Raw genomic sequence first — 20,581 nt, forward strand, 5'->3', positions numbered from 1 at the left:
TCAGCTGAAAGGTCACAACCTGAAACGTCAGCTCTGTTTGTCCCTTCACACATGCTGTGCTGAGTATTTCCAGCATTTTCTGCATCCCCCCCCCACCCGCCCACCACCCCGGATTCTCAGCATCTGCAGTATTTTGCTTTTTGAATACCATTACAATGTCTCGTCTGCTGGTTGCAGGGAGCACAGGCGGAATACAAAACCTCTCAGCTGTGGGCAGCAGGGTAAAATATACCCACTCCCCATCCAAATTCATTTCCATTTTTGTTTTCCGTTTCAGATTTTTCCCACATTGAATTGCGGATCCTAGCACACCTCACCTCAGACCCAGAACTCCTGAGGCTCTTCCAGGAACCTGAACCCCCAGATGTTTTCTCCAGTCTTGCCTGCCAATGGTAAGTGCGTGTTGTCCAAAAGGTTTTCATACTGAACAATTTTAAAAACCCTTTACCAACAGGAGTGTGACGTACTCTCTCCACACACTTAAAGCACCACTTTCTGCACAATCACACGGCTTTTGACAAAGGTTAATTTGCAGCTTCATACCAGTCTGTTCTACTGAGGCCTACTACTTCAGTGGTACAGGATAACTCAGTTGCCGCACTGAAGTGTCAGCCTAGCTTCCGTGCTCAAAATCTCTGTATGGCGGGGGGGTTGGTTGGATTTGTATACACACCATTCTGATAGGGAGATAGAAGTGTGACAGAGAGCATCCTATCCGGCTGCATCACAGCCTGGTATGGTAACTGCTCAGTCCAAGATCACAAGAAACTGCAGAGTGTGGTGAACTCAGCCCAACGCATCACACAAGCTTGCCACCCCCACATTGATTCTGTCTACACCTCCTACTACCTCAGGAAGGCAGACAGCATTATCAGAGACCCCTCCCACCCAGGCATTGCCTCTTTCAGGCAGAAGTACAGAAGTCTGAAGACCCGCACATCCAGACATAGGAACAGCTTCTTCCCCACAGCTACAAGACTCCTCAACGACTCCCGCTCAGACTGATCTGTTCCCTGTAAGAACACTATTCACAACGCCCTATGCTGCTCTTGTTCATGTATTTGCTTTGTTTGGCCCCTTGTTCTCCACTGTAACCAATCACTGTTTGTCGATGTACCATTTGTCAATGTTCTCTGTTGATTATTCCTTTTGTCTACTATGTAAGTACTGTGTACGTTCCCTCGGCTGCAGAAAAATACTTTTCACTGTACATCGGTACATGTGACAATAAATCAAATCAAATCAAATCAAATCAAATCAAATCAAGTATCCACTGAACGACGGCTAACACTCACTAATCTGCCACAGCTTGCTTCATTTTATTGTGCCCAAGGTTTGCCACCTGGCGGCTGGTGGGCAGGATCCATACGCACCTGGGAACATAACATCTGGCGAGCCCGGGGGAGGCGTGGAATTGCTTGGCCATCAATCAGCCAAAGAAAGCCAACCAAACCTGTGCCTTCAACTGGCAAGTCTGGGTGCTGGTTATGGCAGCATCATGTGACATCTGGACCTTGTTTGAGGGTCAGCCTCCACCGCTGTTTAGAAATGTAGAACCTAACACTGTGAACACCATGAGATGGTGATAGCTTTTTAAACATTCTTTCATTGGATGTGGGTGTCGCTGGCTAGGCCAGCATTTCTTGCACATTCCTAGATGCCTTTCAGACTGTGTTGGTGAGCCGCCTTCTTGAACCATGTAGTCCATGTGGTGTAGGTCTCGGGGAGGAGGCGGCACAGTTGTATTGTCCCTGGACTAGTAAACCAGAGACCCAGAGTAATTCTCTGGGGACAAGGATTTGAATCCTTCCACTGCTGATGGTGAAATTTGAATTCAATAAAAATCTGGAATTAAAGTCTAATGATCACCATGAGACCATTGCTGAATGTCGGAAAAACCCATCTGGTTCACTAATGTGACTCCAAACCCACAGCAATGTGGTTGACTCTTAACTGTCCCCTTAAAGGGCAATTAGGGATATGCAATACCCATGTCCCATGAATGAATTACAATAAAAAGGTACACTCACTGTGCTGTTCGGGAGGGAGTTCCCGGATTCTGATCCAGCGGCAGTGATGGAACGGCGATATAGGGCAGAATCTTTCATTCCTGCCAGCAGCAGGAAGCTTGGCGGGCAGGGAAATTGATTTGCCGTGAGGTCAAATATCAGTTTCCCGAAGCCAGGATGATCTTCAGGAATTGTGTTTTCGGCACTTTAAAAGCGGGTCAAGCTTCCTGACGAACAATGTTGAGAAGTACTTTTGCATACATCACCATCTCATGCTTGCTCATTAAAAGGCCACCTCGCTGGAATTAAGTTCTTCCTTCAAATTAAGTTCCAATCACTGAGAAATTAGAACATTCACTTTTACAACTGCACATAAGTGGCGTGGTAGACTTCTTCCATGGTTAACGGTGAGTTGCCTCTGCATTGTCCTCTTTAGGGAGTGTCTGTAAATGCCAACCTGTGCTTGAGACTGGGTAGCGGCAGTTGCAAGGTGCGTGGATCAAGGTAAGGAGGATTATCATTATGAAGGGCTTCACGAGGTTAGTCAGGAGGCACATCAACTCCATACTTCCAGAACACCTTGATCCACTGCAGTTCGCATACCACCGCAACCGGTCCAGAGCAGACACCATCTCCCTGGCCCTACACTCATCCCTAGAGCATCTCGACAACAAGGACTCCTACATCAGACTCCTATTTATTGACTACAGCTCCGCCTTCAACACCATAATCCCAGCCAAACTCATATCAAAGCTCCAAAACATAGGACTTGGCTCCTCACTCAGCAACTGGATCCTCGACTTCCTGACCCACAGCCCACAATTAGTAAGGATAAGCAACAACACCTCCATGATTGTCCTCGGTACCGGGGCCCAGCAAGGCTGCATACTTCGCCCTCTACTATACGCACACGACTGTGTGGCAAAATTTAGCTCCAACTCCATCTACAAGTTTGCTGACGATACGACCACAGTGGGCCGGATCTCGAACAACGATGAGTCAGAATACAGGAGGGAGATTGAGAACCTAGTGGAGTGGTGTAACGACAACAATCTCTCCCTCAATGCCAGCAAAACTAAGGAGCTGGTCATTGACTTCAAGAAGCAAAGTCCCGTACACACCCCTGTCAGCATCAACGGGGCCGAGGTGGAGATGGTTGACAGCTTCAAATTCCTAGTGGTACACATCACCAACAATCTGTCCTGATCCACCCATGTTGACGCTACAACCAAGAAAACACAACAGCGCCTATACTCCCTCAGGAAACTAAGAAAATTCAGCATCTCCACACGGACTCTTACCAGTTTTTACAGATGCACCACTTCCCGCCTGTCCCCGCTGCGAGAATTGGCGAGCTCTTCTTGCATACATATTTAATACGCTGAACAGCGCAGCATTGTATGTGGTCAGCCGCCCCAAGTCTCTTTGAACATCAGCATTCGCAGACTCTTTTAGGTTTTTAAAGACCTGTATCAGGTCTCCCTGTCTCCCTCAGCCTTCTCTTTTCCAGAGAAAATAGTCTCATAGAATTTACAGTGCAGAAGGAAGCCATTCGGCCCATCGAGTCTGCACCGGCTCTTGGAAAGAGCACCCTACCCAAGGTCAACACCTCCACCCTATCCCCATAACCCAGTAACCCCACCCAACACTAAGGGCAATTTTGGTCACGAAGGGCAATTGATCATGGCCAATCCACCTAACCTGCACATCTTTGGACTGTGGGAGGAAACCGGAGCACCCGGAGGAAACCCACGCACACACGGGGAGGATGTGCAGACTCCGCACAGACAGTGACCCAAGCCGGAATCGAACCTGGGACCTTGGAGCTGTGAAGCAATTGTGCTATCCACAATGCTACCATGCTGCCCACGTCTCGGCCTGGTGAATCTTTCCCTTAAGTGTAAACTCTCACTTCAGGTTTCACAAGGCTTGTGAATTCACTTTTGTAGTGACTCTCAATCTTTTTTATAACATGGAGACCAGAATTATGCACAATGCTCCAAATATTGTCTAACCAAGGTTCGATGCACATTTAACCACCACAAGCAGGAGGCTAGGAGCTGTTCCACTGCAGCGTGACATTAAGTTCGATCAAGACCCATAAGTGGTTGAGTGGCACTAAGATTACTATCCTCACAATGGCCACATGAAACAGAAGATTCTCCAGGGGGAAATTACAGATAAATAGAAAGAAGCCTAAAAGGCTCTGAGGATAATGATGCTGTAGTAAATGGCACAATTACACTGCATAATCAGCAGGCGGTCATACACACTGTCTCTCCATCTATGATGTGGGAAATTGTGACAGCATTTGCAGAGTTCGAGTCCCCATGGTCCATGCCAACAATTTCTGGGGGTGCTATTTAATTCTAAACAAACCAGTGGCCAAGATACCTGAAATCAGTGAACGACAAGAGGAAAAGCTAAAAATGGGTCAGGGTTATATCACAGTCTTCACCACGTCAGGACATCCGGAAGTGCTTTACAGCCAACGGGGTACTTGTTATGGTGCAGTCACTGTTGTAATGAAGGAAACTCAATGGTCAATTTGAGTATTTCCACTCCAGAAACTGTAGTATAAAATTCCAGGCCGACACTCCCAGTGCAGAGCTGAGTGGCTGCTGCACCGTCTTTCAGGTAAGGCACAGTAGCACAGTGGTTAGCATTGCTGCTTCACGGCACCAGGGTCCCAGGTTCGATTCCCACCTGGCTCACTGTCTGTGCGGAGTCTGCACGTTCTCCCTGTGTCTGCGTGGGTTTCCTCCGGGTGCTCCGGTTTCCTCCCACAAGTCCCGAAAGACGTGCTTTTAGGTAATATGGACATTCTGAATTCTCCCTCCGTGTACCCGAACAGGTGCCGGAGTGTGGCAACTAAGGGCTTTTCATTGTAACTTCATTGCAGTGTCAATGTAAGCCTACTTGTGACACTGATAAAGATTACTGTTAGATTATTAAATGAAGGCCGCGCCTACTCTCTCGCAAGCAATCAATAGAATCATAACATCATTTCACTATTTCCCTTGGTCTCCAAACCAATAGTTACCCTTAAAAAAAGTTTGATTACTTGGTCATTAGTACGTTGCTGTTTGTGGGAGTTGGTGTCTCAAATATCTCAGGCAAGTTTTTTCCTTCCTTCTCTCAACTTTCTTGAGCAAAAAAAACCAAAACCACTCTTCCCTCACTCCCTTCTTTCTACTCTCCCCCTCTATCTCATCCACATCTCTTGTTACATGGAACTTTCAACTGCCCACTTTGCTCATTTTTGTTTTGCTCCTGCCCTCATAATAGCCTGTTATTAGTTGCAGCGCTGCATTGCTTTGCCTGAGCGGGTTAGCCTTGCACCAGATAAGGGCCTCGACCCACTCCTGGCTTTATCGTGGAAATGTTTTGCTCTGCATATCCCCTGATGTCACTGTTACGGGACGATAGCTGAAGATATATGGTGGCTGCGGTCTCCAGCATTTTACAAGCGAATGAGGTTTGAGATTACAGTGGGACACGTCTTGTCGGGACAACAGCTTATGTTTGTACAGTGTTCCCAGCATAGAAACACTTGCCAAGGTGCATCGCAAAATCAGGAGGCATAGAGGAATAACACAGTTTGTCAAACACAGCCTTGTTTGGACAAGTGAGTAATTTGCACAACTTGTTCCATTTTGATTCTGTTGTTAACCTGCGCTGAGGGATAGTCTTTGGGTGGCTGTATTGTCTATTCTGACAATAGATTTATACGCGCAGGCTAAACTGAGCTCAGGCCAGATAAAGATAGGTTTGTGGACGAGGGTTCAGTGGCAAAAACAGTCAAGTTAAGAAAATGACGATTCCTTTAAAGTTTTTAAAAAGAAGGTTAAAATCTTGTACCACATTGCAAAAGGAAGTGTGTTCAGGATATATTTAGGAATTTATTGTAAAATACATCATAATACTCTGTTGGACTGAAACACTTAATATTCAAAATTGGACATCGCTCCAAATCAAAGATTGACCAATGTTCAAAAACATGAAAAATACTAACCAAATAAGTTTTAACAATTTCCACTCCTGGTATACACAACACAGTAAGTTGGACTAATTGAGTGCCACACGGAGGGAACTCAAGGTAAAAAGAACGTGAAGTTTGTCTACATAACTGGATCATTAGTGAATGTGGAATGATGACGAGTGCAGCCTATGAAGCACCGTGCTGAGGCAGAGCTGGGAAGTTTCAGCTGGGTTCTTAAAACTCAACACCTGACTTGGGTTTCTGAGGTAGGTATAAAGGATGCCACGCCAATTTTTGTAGGATAAGCAAGGAGTTCTATTTGTGCTGAGGAAAACGTTCTGACCAAAGGTAGATTTACAATGGAAATAAAAGGCGGCCATTTGACCCTTTGAGCTTCCTTCCATCATTCCCACGGCTCATCTACCTCAACAACCCCCCACGCTTATTCCCATATCCCTCAATTCACACATTAGTACACAAAAATCTATCGATATCCGTCTTGATTGAGCACTCACAGCTGTCTGGGATGGAGAATTCCAAAGATCCGTAACCCTTTGAGTCAAGAAATTTCTCCTCCCCTCAGTCCTAAATGGCTGACCCCCCATGTTCTGAGACAATGACGCTGTGTTTCAGATTCCCCAGTCAGAGGAACATTTTCCCAGCCTCTCCGCATGGGAGATGTAAAGTGGGCTGCTGATTTGCTCTAAACTGTCCCATCGCGTATTCAAGATCTACCCCATTGCCTGGGGAAGCACTGAACCATGTGAATCCCAAGAGGTTTGAAGTTAATCTTCACTCTGAGCGAGTGAACTGATGTTGGTGAAGCAAGTGTTGGGCTGCTCCTACAGATTTCAGTCTCTACAATAGGCTTCAGTTACGACTACAAGAAAATGCTGAAAAAACTCAGCAGGTCAGGCAGCTGCAGCTGGGCGAGAAAACAGAGCTAACATTTTGAGTCTGCTTGACTCTTCTGAACTTAAAAGAGAGGGAGAGAGGGGGTGATTTTCAGCCCGTGTTCGCTGTCAGAGCGAATGGCAACGTGGCAGAAAATCTGGAGAGAATCGCATTTCGTGATATTCCTTTTTTAAAAATAAATTTAGAGTACCCAATTAATTTTTTCCAATTAAGGGGCAATTTACCGTGACCAATCCACCTACCCTGCACATCTTTGGGTTATGGGGGTGAGACCCACGCAGACGTGGGCAGAATGTGCATGCTCCACACGGACAGTGACCCAGGGCTGGGATGAACCCGGGTCCTCAGTGCAGTGAGGCAGCGGTGCTAACCACTGTACCACTGTGCCACCCATTTCCTGATTTTCCATGCCCCTCTCCAGTGACATCATGCAGTTCACAGCCACAAAGGGCAAGAACCTCACTTTAATGGAGTTCAATAAATTTTAATATTAGCCAGCCCATAATCCCTCCCACTGAATATTCAAACCTCCGTGGGTGAGGTTTACAACAGGATTTGAAAGATGGGATTTAGTCAAGGGGATCCCTCTGCAGGGGCAAAAGTAAACATACCCCCGGGGTGGGGGGGGGGGGGGGAGGGGGGAGAGAGACACACCTATATCTTAGTCTACAATGGTTTCTGCAACACACAATCCCTTTAAATACACAGACTGGCTGTGATAAGACTTACTCCACTCCTTTTTTAAAAAAAATTTAGAATACCCAATTTATTTTTTCCAATTAAGGGGCAATTTAGCATGGCCAATCCACCTAGCTTGCACATTTTTTTGGGTTGTGGGGGCGAAACCCACGCAAGCATGGGGAGAATGTGCAAACTCCACATGGACAGTGACCCAGAGCCGGGATCGAACCTGGGACCTCGGCGCCGTGAGGCCGCAGTGGTAACCCACTGCGCCACCGTGCTGCCCTTCTCCACTCCTAACCCAAGTGAACGGCTGTGGATTTCTCCTCAAAATCTCCCCAATTGATTCTTATATCCTGTCTCCCTGAACTTTGGCTTCCATACAAGTCATTTCAAATTCTACTTTCAAAAAGAAACACTTTCAAATCTTCTTTTAAACAATGCTTTCCTTCAATTGCTTCCATCAAAGTTTCACTTGCAGGTTTTACACCTTCCCTCTTCAGCATTTCTTTGTCTTCACAGTTGCTTTGATTCCCAGACTCTTATAGATGGCAACAAACTTTTGATCTACCTCTGAAGTCTGCTTTTTCACTTAAAATCTGGTTAGTACACCAGTGTCTTCAACTCAGCCTTGTTCTGGCTCTTTTTACTAACCGGTTCTCTACTCTAGTACCGTTAACCTCAGGCTTCTTGGAAACTTCTCTGCCATTCTTTAGTTTCCTTAACTAGCTGAACATTAGCAGTCTGTTCTTATTTTTTATTATAAATTTAGAGTTCCCAATTATTATTTTTTCCAATTAAGGGACAATTTAACATGACCAATCCACCTACCCTGCACATCTTTTTGGGTTGTGGGGGTGAGATCCACACAGACACGAGACGAATGTGCAAACTCCACACAGACAGTGACCCAGGGCCGGGATTGAACCCCGGTGCTCGGTGCCCTCGGGATCGGGGTGGCCTGGCTCAGACCGTCATTGCTGCAGTCTGCCTTTTAAACCCCTCTGGTCCTACTTACAAGCCCTTGGTTGCTCACACAGCTGACTGCAGCCTGTGTCCTTTGGTAGCTCAGAGAGCCTCTGGTCATCTGGGAACCCACCCAGTCCGCCCTGCTGGACACTCTCATATCCCAGCTATTTCATCAAGGGGATGGCCAAGCTCAATCAGCGGCCCACCAGATGTTGGCATTCCTCAGAAGCGCTGCCCCACTGCAGAGGAAGCAAAGGATCAGCAGAGCTCAGCCCAACCAAAGGTCACCTGCACCGTAGCCTTTGGAACCCTCCCTGGTTCCCCGCCCCTCTCAGGGCAGAGGCTTCACCACCGATCCCCATCCCTCTGGATCACCAGCTGTGTCCTTCCCGGTGAGGTTGGCAGCGCTGACTGCCTCTGCCACCACCTCCCAAGAGCTGTTCAGGAGGGCGGGCTTGAGTCCGCGGCCCACCCTGGGGAAGAGGGTGTCCTTCCTCTCCTCACTGGCCTGGAGCTGGGCTCTACCTCGGACTCCTGAACGTTGGGAGGGGTGGGGGGGGGGGGTGGGGGGGAGGGGGGGCAGGTCTTCTGTCTTCTGTGAGCTATCTTCATGGCTACAGTGAGTGTACGATAAGTGGAGCCTTACAAACCGCTCCAGCTGCCAGGTTCTTTGGCTCTAATTCCGACCCCGGTGGTTAGAACGCCCGCTGGGCTGAGAATTGCTCTTAATTTGCGCTGGCAGTGTGCTGGCTCATTTGCATGTTCTGACTCGGTTACCGAATACCGCCCCAACGGAAGTACGAATCGTTTGATATTCAGTCCCGGCGGGAACACTAAGAGCGGGATTTACCGGCTGTACATGCCGGTGGGAAATACCGGTCTCATGCTGGCAAACGGTTTTCCCGTCGGCGAATGCTGGTAGAACCCACCGGCAGGCTGCCTCCCCCACTGAAAAACACGCGGCGGGGTGATCGTTAATCCCGCCTTTACTCTCCCAAACAGAATTACAACCCTTATTTCTAATATTTACTCATACAAATATAAATCCCTTAAAACTGCCTTTGTTTAAATAAGGGAATGCTCCCATTGAAACAAGCTTGAGGAAATGTCGGTATAAAATTGCTGGCAGTTATTTCTATCTCTGACAGTTTAATCCACTCCTACACCAGTCTAGAATATACAGTAAGGCAAGCAAATAAGCCAACAGTGCAGCACTTACCACCAAATGTAGAGTTTAAGCTTTCCATTATAAATCAGGTGAAACTCTGACCCTTCCAAATTCAGCAAAGCTGCAATAACAGAAGGCAAGTTCCCTTTCCAAAAGCACCAAATTGGGCAGCACGGTGGCGCAGTGGTTAGCACTGCTGCCTCATGACGCCGTGGACCCCGGGTCGATCCCAGCCCCGGGTCACTGTCCGTGTGGAGTTTACACATTCTCCTCGTGCCTGCGGAGGTCCCTCTCCCACAACCCAAAAACGATGAGCAGGGCAGGTGAATTGGCCCCTTAATTGGAAATAATAATAATCTTTTATTGTCACAAGTACGAAGTTACTGTGAAAATCACCTAGTCGCAACATTCCGGCGCCTGTTCGGGGAGGCTGGTATGGGAATTGAACCCGCGCTGCTGGCCCTGTTCTGCATTACAAACCAGCTGTCTAGATCACTGAGCTTCTACATTTATTCTTTAAAAAAGAACGCACCAATTCTACTGTTTTTAGAGAGAGTTGCTGCTGTTAGTTTGCATTATTCTGGTTAAGTAGAAGAGAGACTGTACGTCCCAAAGCTAATGTAAAAATATTACTGCTGTTGGATGGTGCAGTTTCTCCTGGTGCCTGACATGGCAGAGCTCTGCACACAGTTCATAGCATTGTCTTTAACATGGCAGAGCGCTGCACACAGTTCATAGCACTGTATTTAACATGGCAGAGCTCTGCACACAGTTCATAGCACTGTATTTAACATGGCAGAGTGCTGCACACAGTTCATAGCACTGTCTTTAACATGGCAGAGCCTTGCACACAGTTCATAGCACTGTCTTTAACATGGCAGAGCCTTGCACACAGTTCATAGCACTGTCTTTAACATGGCAGAGTGCTGCACACAGTTCATAGCATTGTCTTTAACATGGCAGAGTGCTGCACACAGTTCATAGCATTGTCTTTAACATGGCAGAGCCTTGCACACAGTTCATAGCACTGTCTTTAACATGGCAGAGTGCTGCACACAGTTCATAGCATTGTCTTTAACATGGCAGAGCCTTGCACACAGTTCATAGCACTGTCTTTAACATGGCAGAGTGCTGCACACAGTTCATAGCATTGTCTTTAACATGGCAGAGCGCTGCACACAGTTCATAGCACTGTCTTTAACATGGCAGAGCTCTGCACACAGTTCATAGCATTGTCTTTAACATGGCAGAGCTCTGCACACAGTTCATAGCATTGTCTTTAACATGGCAGAGCCTTGCACACAGTTCATAGCACTGTCTTTAACATGGCAGAGTGCTGCACACAGTTCATAGCATTGTCTTTAACATGGCAGAGCGCTGCACACAGTTCATAGCACTGTCTTTAACATGGCAGAGCTCTGCACACAGTTCATAGCATTGTCTTTAACATGGCAGAGTGCTGCACACAGTTCATAGCATTGTCTTTAACATGGCAGAGCTCTGCACACAGTTCATAGCACTGTCTTTAACATGGCAGAGCCTTGCACACAGTTCATAGCACTGTCTTTAACATGGCAGAGCGCTGCACACAGTTCATAGCACTGTCTTTAACATGGCAGAGTGCTGCACACAGCTCATAGCATTGTCTTTAACATGGCAGAGCCTTGCACACAGTTCATAGCACTGTCTTTAACATGGCAGAGCTCTGCACACAGTTCATAGCATTGTCTTTAACATGGCAGAGTGCTACACACAGTTCATAGCATTGTCTTTAACATGGCAGAGCCTTGCACACAGTTCATAGCACTGTCTTTAACATGGCAGAGTGCTACACACAGTTCATAGCATTGTCTTTAACATGGCAGAGTGCTGCACACAGCTCATAGCATTGTCTTTAACATGGCAGAGCGCTGCACACAGCTCATAGCACTGTCTTTAACATGGCAGAGCGCTGCACACAGCTCATAGCATTGTCTTTAACATGGCAGAGCGCTGCACACAGTTCATAGCACTGTCTTTAACATGGCAGAGCGCTGCACACAGCTCATAGCATTGTCTTTAACATGGCAGAGCCTTGCACACAGTTCATAGCATTGTCTTTAACATGGCAGAGCCTTGCACACAGTTCATAGCATTGTCTTTAACATGGCAGAGCTCTGCACACAGTTCATAGCACTGTCTTTAACATGGCAGAGCGCTGCACACAGCTCATAGCACTGTCTTTAACATGGCAGAGTGCTGCACACAGTTCATAGCATTGTCTTTAACATGGCAGAGTGCTGCACACAGTTCATAGCATTGTCTTTAACATGGCAGAGCCTTGCACACAGTTCATAGCATTGTCTTTAACATGGCAGAGTGCTGCACACAGTTCATAGAATTGTCTTTAACATGGCAGAGCCTTGCACACAGTTCATAGCACTGTCTTTAACATGGCAGAGTGCTGCACACAGTTCATAGCATTGTCTTTAACATGGCAGAGCGCTGCACACAGCTCATAGCACTGTCTTTAACATGGCAGAGCGCTGCACACAGTTCATAGCATTGTCTTTAACATGGCAGAGTGCTGCACACAGTTCATAGCACTGTCTTTAACATGGCAGAGCCTTGCACACAGTTCATAGCACTGTCTTTAACATGGCAGAGTGCTGCACACAGCTCATAGCATTGTCTTTAACATGGCAGAGCCTTGCACACAGTTCATAGCACTGTCTTTAACATGGCAGAGCTCTGCACACAGTTCATAGCATTGTCTTTAACATGGCAGAGTGCTGCACACAGCTCATAGCATTGTCTTTAACATGGCAGAGCCTTGCACACAGTTCATAGCACTGTCTTTAACATGGCAGAGTGCTACACACAGTTCATAGCATTGTCTTTAACATGGCAGAGTGCTGCACACAGTTCATAGCATTGTCTTTAACATGGCAGAGTGTTGCACACAGTTCATAGCACTGTCTTTAACATGGCAGAGTGCTGCACACAGTTCATAGCATTGTCTTTAACATGGCAGAGTGCTGCACACAGTTCATAGCACTGTCTTTAACATGGCAGAGTGCTGCACACAGTTCATAGCACTGTCTTTAACATGGCAGAGCTCTGCACACAGTTCATAGCATTGTCTTTAACATGGCAGAGTGCTGCACACAGTTCATAGCACTGTCTTTAACATGGCAGAGCGCTGCACACAGCTCATAGCATTGTCTTTAACATGGCAGAGCCTTGCACACAGTTCATAGCATTGTCTTTAACATGGCAGAGTGCTGCACACAGTTCATAGCACTGTCTTTAACATGGCAGAGCCTTGCACACAGTTCATAGCACTGTCTTTAACATGGCAGAGTGCTACACACAGTTCATAGCATTGTCTTTAACATGGCAGAGTGCTGCACACAGTTCATAGCACTGTCTTTAACATGGCAGAGTGCTACACACAGTTCATAGCATTGTCTTTAACATGGCAGAGTGCTGCACACAGTTCATAGCACTGTCTTTAACATGGCAGAGTGCTACACACAGTTCATAGCATTGTCTTTAACATGGCAGAGTGCTGCACACAGTTCATAGCATTGTCTTTAACATGGCAGAGCCTTGCACACAGTTCATAGCACTGTCTTTAACATGGCAGAGTGCTACACACAGTTCATAGCATTGTCTTTAACATGGCAGAGTGCTGCACACAGTTCATAGCATTGTCTTTAACATGGCAGAGTGTTGCACACAGTTCATAGCACTGTCTTTAACATGGCAGAGTGCTGCACACAGTTCATAGCATTGTCTTTAACATGGCAGAGTGCTGCACACAGTTCATAGCACTGTCTTTAACATGGCAGAGTGCTGCACACAGTTCATAGCACTGTCTTTAACATGGCAGAGCTCTGCACACAGTTCATAGCATTGTCTTTAACATGGCAGAGTGCTGCACACAGTTCATAGCACTGTCTTTAACATGGCAGAGCGCTGCACACAGCTCATAGCATTGTCTTTAACATGGCAGAGCCTTGCACACAGTTCATAGCATTGTCTTTAACATGGCAGAGTGCTGCACACAGTTCATAGCACTGTCTTTAACATGGCAGAGCCTTGCACACAGTTCATAGCATTGTCTTTAACATGGCAGAGTGCTGCACACAGTTCATAGCATTGTCTTTAACATGGCAGAGCGCTGCACACAGTTCATAGCATTGTCTTTAACATGGCAGAGCGCTGCACACAGCTCATAGCATTGTCTTTAACATGGCAGAGCCTTGCACACAGTTCATAGCATTGTCTTTAACATGGCAGAGCGCTGCACACAGCTCATAGCATTGTCTTTAACATGGCAGAGCTCTGCACACAGTTCATAGCACTGTCTTTAACATGGCAGAGTGCTGCACACAGCTCATAGCATTGTCTTTAACATGGCAGAGCTCTGCACACAGTTCATAGCATTGTCTTTAACATGGCAGAGTGCTGCACACAGCTCATAGCATTGTCTTTAACATGGCAGAGCACTGCACACAGTTCACAGAACTGTCTTTGGTTCACTGAGTGCAATGAAGCGTTGATGAAGATTCGGTTTAGCAGTTGCTTCACATCAGTCAGACAGGGAAGGCAGCAGAAAGATCTTTAAAAAACTAGGTGTCTGCAGCCGTCCACTATGTGACAGATAATCGTCAGTTGCTGGCTATCTCGCCAAAGCCACGTCAGAAAGGATCTGGAGAGCGTGTTTCAAGCCATCCAGCAGAAGAACATTTGTGCTCTCGAGGCAGCCCTGAGACAGTGACAGAAGCTGACAGGCTAGACTGTCTGGTTATGTACAAGCTGAACAGTGATCAGTGACAGGGTTCATGTGCTGTCAGCAGCAAATGCAGCAGAATAAGATGTGCATCTCCAGTCTCTCTCTCTCTCTCTCTCCCTCAATCTCTCTCTCACACACACTCATAACCATATTATGACAGTGCAGAGCTAATTCTGTTCCCCTGCACTGCAGTTCGCCAGCTGGTCCCTTGGTGCAAAAACATTGTCATGAAGAATAAACATTTAAATAAAATCCGTGAAATTTGCTTTTGTTCCTGCTGTTGGGCAGCGCCTCTTAAAATATTAACTGTCTATCTGCCAGATATTAACTTCTCTCATCAATATTTTATACCCAATGATATTCATTTGAAAGTAGTAACTAGGTCAAGATACTCTCTCTCTCTCGCGCTCTCTCTTTATATATATCTGTCCATTGGTTTTGCTTTGTTAGCGGAAATGGCTGTTTCTTGTCAAGTCATCTGTTAAGTGGCTAAGGTAAATATTGGTCCTTTAGAGGATGAGAAGGGAGTTTTAATAATGGGAAATAAGGAAATGGCTGAGGAACTGAACAGGTTTTTTGGGTCGGTCTTCACAGTGGAAGACACAAATAACATGCCAGCGACTGATAGAAATGAGGCTATGACAGGTGAGGACCTTGAGAGGATTGTTATCACTAAGGAGATAGTGATGGGCAAGCTAATGGGGCTAAAGGTAGACAAGTCTCCTGGCCCTGATGGAATGCATCCCAGAGTGCTAAAAGAGATGGCTAGGGAAATTGCAGACGCACTAGTGATAATTTACCGAAATTCACTAGACTCTGGGGTGGTCCCGGTGGATTGGAAATTAGCAAACGTGATACCACTGTTTAAAAAAGGAGGTAGGCAGAAAGCAGGAAATTATAGGCCAGTGAGCTTAACTTCGGTAGTAGGGAAGATGCTGGATTCTATCATCAAGGAAGAAATAGCGAGGCATCTGGATAGAAATTGTCCCATTGGGCAGAAGCAGCATGGGTTCATAAAGGGCAGGTCATGCCTAACTAATATAGTGGAATTCATTGAGGACATTACCAGTGCAGTAGATAATGGGGAGCCGATTGATGTGGTATATCTGGATTTCCAGAAAGCCTTTGACAAGGTGCCACACAAAAGGTTGCTGCATAAGATAAAGATGCATGGCATTAAGGGTAAAGTAGCAGCATGGATAGAGGATTGGTTAATTAATAGAAAGCAAAGAGTGGGGATTAATGGGTGTTTCTCTGGTTGGCAATCAGTAGCTAGTGGTGTCCCTCAGGGATCCGTGTTGGGCCCACAATTGTTCACAATTTACATAGATGATTTGGAGTTGGGGACCAAGGGCAATGTGTCCAAGTTTGCAGATGACACTAAGATGAGTGGTAAAGCGGAAAGTGCAGAGGATACTGGAAGTCTGCAGAGGGATTTGGATAGGTTAAGTGAATGGGCTAGGGTCTGGCAGATGGAATACAATGTTGACAAATGTGAGGTTATCCATTTTGGTAGGAATAACAGCAAACAGGATTATTATTTAAACGATAAAATATTAAAGCATGCCGCTGTGCAGAGAGACTTGGGTGTGCTAGTGCATGAGTCACAGAAGGTTGGTTTACAGGTGCAACAGGTGATTAAGAAGGCAAATGGAATTTTGTCCTTCATTGCTAGAGGGATGGAGTTTAAGACTAGGGAGGTTATGTTGCAATTGTATAAGGTGTTAGTGAGGCCACACCTGGAGTATTGTATTCAGTTTTGGTCTCCTTACTTGAGAAAGGACGTACTGGCATTGGAGGGTGTGCAGAGGAGATTCACTAGGTTAATCCCAGAGCTGAAGGGGTTGGATTATGAGGAGAGGTTGAGTAGACTGGGACTGTACTCATTGGAATTTAGAAGGATGAGGGGGGATCTTATAGAAACATTTAAAATTATGAAGGGAATAGATAGGATAGATGCGGGCAGGTTGTTTCCACTGGCGGGTGAAAGCAGAACTAGGGGACATAGCCTCAAAATAAGGGGAAGTAGATTTAGGACTGAGTTTAGGAGGAACTTCTTCACCCAAAGGGTTGTGAATCTATGGAATTCCTTGCCCAGTGAAGCAGTTGAGGCTCCTTCGTTACATGTTTTTAAGGCAAAGATAGATAGTTTTTTGAAGAATAAAGGGATTAAGGGTTATGGTGTTCAGGCCGGAAAGTGGAGCTGAGTCCACGAAAGATCAGCCATGATCTCATTGAATGGCAGAGCAGGCTCGAGGGGCTAGATGGCCTACTCCTGCTCCTAGTTCTTATGTTCTTATGTTCTTATGCACTGTAATGTGGAGACCTCTGTACATTGTCACAGGGCATGAAAGAATAAATGGTAATGGAATGTATGTGAGGGGACGCACAAGAACCACCTGAACGGGAGCTGATTACAGTGAAGATGGATTGCTCGTGGCCAGCCCCACTCTCTTGCACATCTGTGCTATTGGTTTGACAAGTTAGGATGACTGGAGATGTGGTCGCCTGTAGTGGATAATCTGCAGCGCCTCTGTGAACTCGTGCCCATGAGCTTTACAGATGTCTGCACAGCTGTCCTGCGGCACCAGTCAGGCAATTTCATTTCTTGGCTCCATCCATCAAGGCGATTTTTTTCTCGTACTGAAAAAGTGTGGTTGGAGATGGGTGTTGCCATACTCCCCCTCAAATATAAACACTATGTGTTGTATATGTGTGTGTGTGTGTGTGTGTGAAGTACTAGTGGTGGCAGTGGGTAGCCCAGGTTTATTAGTCTTGGGATTATATGGGCCTCCAGCCTGGGCAGCATGGTAGCATTGTGGATAGCACAATCGCTTCACAGCTCCAGGGTCCCAGGTTCGATTCCGGCTTGGGTCACTGTCTGTGCGGAGTCTGCACATCCTCCCCGTGTGTGCATGGGTTTCCTCCGGGTGCTCCGGTTTCCTCCCAGTCCAAAGATGTGCAGGTTAGGTGGATTGACCATGATAAATTGCCCTTAGTGTCCAAAATTGCCCTTAGTGTTGGGTGGGGTTACTGGGTTATGGGGATAGGGTGGAGGTGTTGACCTTGGGTAGGGTGCTCTTTGCAAGAGCCGGTGCAGACTCGATGGGCTGAATGGCCTCCTTCTGCACTGTAAATTCTATGAATCTATATGCAAACAGCAATTGCACTTCAGAAGTACGTCAGTGACTCCAAAGGGTTTGAGGCTATTCTGAGATTGTGCCTTTCTTTAAAGCGCCTGTACATACTGCCTCTATCCAGCCCCAGTTGGGACTTCCCTCCTGTGCCATTACCTGGACTCTAGGCCACGTGTGCCCCTTGCCTTGACCTGTTCTGCGAAGCTGCTGGATTTTTGGCGCTCAGCATTAGAACCTTCTGGCTGACCAAATGTTGCTTTATTGCTGTTTTGGTTTTTACTCACTTTTTGTGTCACGTTAATTTCCAAGAGCTTTTGAAAATATGTATTCGTTGATGAGGTGAGGACATCGCTAGGAAGGCCTGCCTTTGTTATCCATCCCTAATTTCCCTTCAGAGGGCGATAATGAGTTAAAATGCAAAGCAGCACTGCCATAATCCTTTGCTTGGCATCCAGCAAGGCAACTTCTATTGTTAGTGTGGATTCCATCCTGTGTCACACTGACTGAATTGAAGCTGCGATCACTTTGGTGATTTTATACAACTGCAATAATTCAGTCTGACCAAAAAAGATAGAGCAGAGCACTTTGTAAATGGAAAGAGGTTCGGTAGAGAGGACGTCCAAAGAGACTTGGGGGTTCAGGTACATCGGTTCTTAAAATGCCAGGAGCAAGTGCATAAAATAATCAGAAAAGGCTAATGGGATGCTAGCATTTTTATGGCAGCACGGTGGCGCAGTGGTTACCATTGTTGCCTCATGGGGCCGAGGTCCCAGGTTTGATCCCGATTCTGGGTCAATGTCCGTGTGGAGTTTGCACATTCTCCCCGTGTCTGCGTGGGTTTCGCCCCCACAACCCAAAGATGTGCAGGGTAGGTGGAATGGCCACGCTAAAGTGCCCCTTAATTGGAAAAAATGAATTGGGTACTCTTAAAAATGGAGTATAAAGACACTCCATTGTGGTTATGCTACAGCTATACAAAACCCCAGTTAGACCCCACTTGGAGTCACTGTGAGCAGCTCTGGGCACCACATCTTCAGAAGGCTATTTTGGCCTTGGAGGGAGTGCAATGTAGGTTTACAAAAATGATACTTCAGTTACAGGGGTTGCGTTACGAGGAGAGATTACACAAATTAGACCTATTTTCACTGGAATTTAGTAGGTTAACGGGTGAGCTGATTTAAGATATTAACAGGGAAAGAGAGGGTAGATAAAGATAAACTATTTCCACTGGTTGGAGATTCTAAAACTCGGAGGCTTTTATAGAATAGAATCTACAGTGCAGAAGGAGGCCATTCGGCCCATTGAGTCTGCCCCAGCCGTTGGAAAGTGCATCCTACCTAAGCCCACACCTCCAACCTATCCCTGTAACCCAGTAACCTCACCTAAACATTTGGACACTGAGGGGCAATTTATCATCGCCAATTCACCTAACCTGCACGTCTTTGGACTACGGGAGGAAACCGGAGCAGCCAGAGGAAACCCAGACAGACACAGGGAGAACGTGCAAACTTCACACAGACAGTGACCCGAGGCCGGAATTGAACCTGGGACCCTGGAGCTGTGAGGCAGCAGTGCTAACCACTGTGCCACCGTGCCGAGACTTTATGAAGTCACGGAGAGTTCACACCGAGTTGTATCAAAGAAACCTAGGTTTATTTACAAGGTTATACTACACAGTTCCCGGTAGTTCCTAACGGAGTCTTCACAGACCAGTGCTGAATAGGCCGACCTTATATACGACATAGATAGAGTTTCCCCCGCCCTCGAACAGGGGAGCTTGCCCTCTGCAAGGATAATGGGGAAGACAATCATTTCCACCCATAAGTCCCATCAAGGTTATGACATTTCTCCCCCCAAAGTCCGAAGGAATCTCCGAAGGCCATGGGCAAGAGGATAACAGACCCTCTTCGGTTCAGATACAGCTTTGTTTACCTGTGGTGGTGCTGGCTCCAGCGGCGTATACCGTGAAGGGGAACGCTGTTTCCTACAGGAACACTGCAGCGGACAGTCAGCTGGAGGCAGCTGTACCGTTGAACCCGCATTTCAGAAGCCTGTGTTTCCATGTCGGAATCCGAAGAGCCCACCTCCCGCATGTGGGCAGCGAGACATCTGTGAGGTGCCACAACGGGCTGGTCCGACATCGGGTTTGGGTGATGCAGGTCGTACATGAGGAACATTATGAAGGAGCGGCCTCCGCGACTGAAAGTGATCCAGATGTCTTTTCAACAGCTGGCCGCAGACTTGAACCTGGTAGGAGACAGGCTCCGTTCAGCAGAAGACAGTCCCCGAGAGCCATTGAGCGGCGCCTGCAAAGTTGTGGACGAATGCTGTGACACCAGGTGTGAAATGCCGGGGTGGTTGTGACGTTGATCAGGGCAATGCCCTTGCAGCTCCTGGTGATGGCACACCTTTGCGTCAATATCGGGAAACTGCAAGCTAAGGCGATATGGAGTCGTCGTCCCATGAGCATCTCAGCCAGGGCCACTCCAGTCACCACGGGTGGTGCGGTCTTATAGAAGAATAGGAAACGAGCAAATCGAATATCCATTAAACCCAAAGTCTGCTTCTGGAGCCCTCTTTTAAATGTCTGCACAGCCTGCTGTGTCAACCTGTTTGATGCTGGGTGGTATGAGGCAGTATGCACATACCAAATCAACTTGGCCTTCAGGAACAACAAGAACTTCTCACTAGTGAAAGAAGCACCATTGTCCGTGACGAGGATCTCAGGAGTGCTGTGCATCAAGCAAGGTCTACTCAACTGCTCAACGATCAGACACAAGGTCATCGCTGTCATTCTGTGGACCTCCAAACACTTGGAATGTGCGTCTACCAAAAGAAGAAAAATCAAGCCCAGAAATGGACCAGCAAAGTCGGTGGGCAGTCGAGCCCAAGGGTGACTCAGCCATTCCCAAGGATGAAGGGGCTTGGCCGAATGGACAG

At 46.9% G+C, this 20,581-nt stretch overlaps 1 protein-coding gene across 3 annotated transcripts in view; it reads left to right on the top strand.

Moving 5' to 3' along the window:
• Positions 1–20,581, top strand: part of poln (polymerase (DNA directed) nu) — a 479,439-nt gene that overhangs the window by 391,379 nt on the left and 67,479 nt on the right. For all 3 annotated transcript variants that reach the window (XM_038805894.1, XM_038805895.1, XM_038805896.1), the window contains one exon: positions 278–392. In XM_038805894.1, coding sequence (XP_038661822.1) covers positions 278–392 — 115 coding nt within the window. The remainder of the gene's footprint in view (positions 1–277; positions 393–20,581) is intronic.

This window comes from Scyliorhinus canicula, chromosome 8 (assembly GCF_902713615.1).
Source record: "Scyliorhinus canicula chromosome 8, sScyCan1.1, whole genome shotgun sequence".
NCBI classification, from domain to species: Eukaryota; Metazoa; Chordata; class Chondrichthyes; order Carcharhiniformes; family Scyliorhinidae; genus Scyliorhinus; species Scyliorhinus canicula.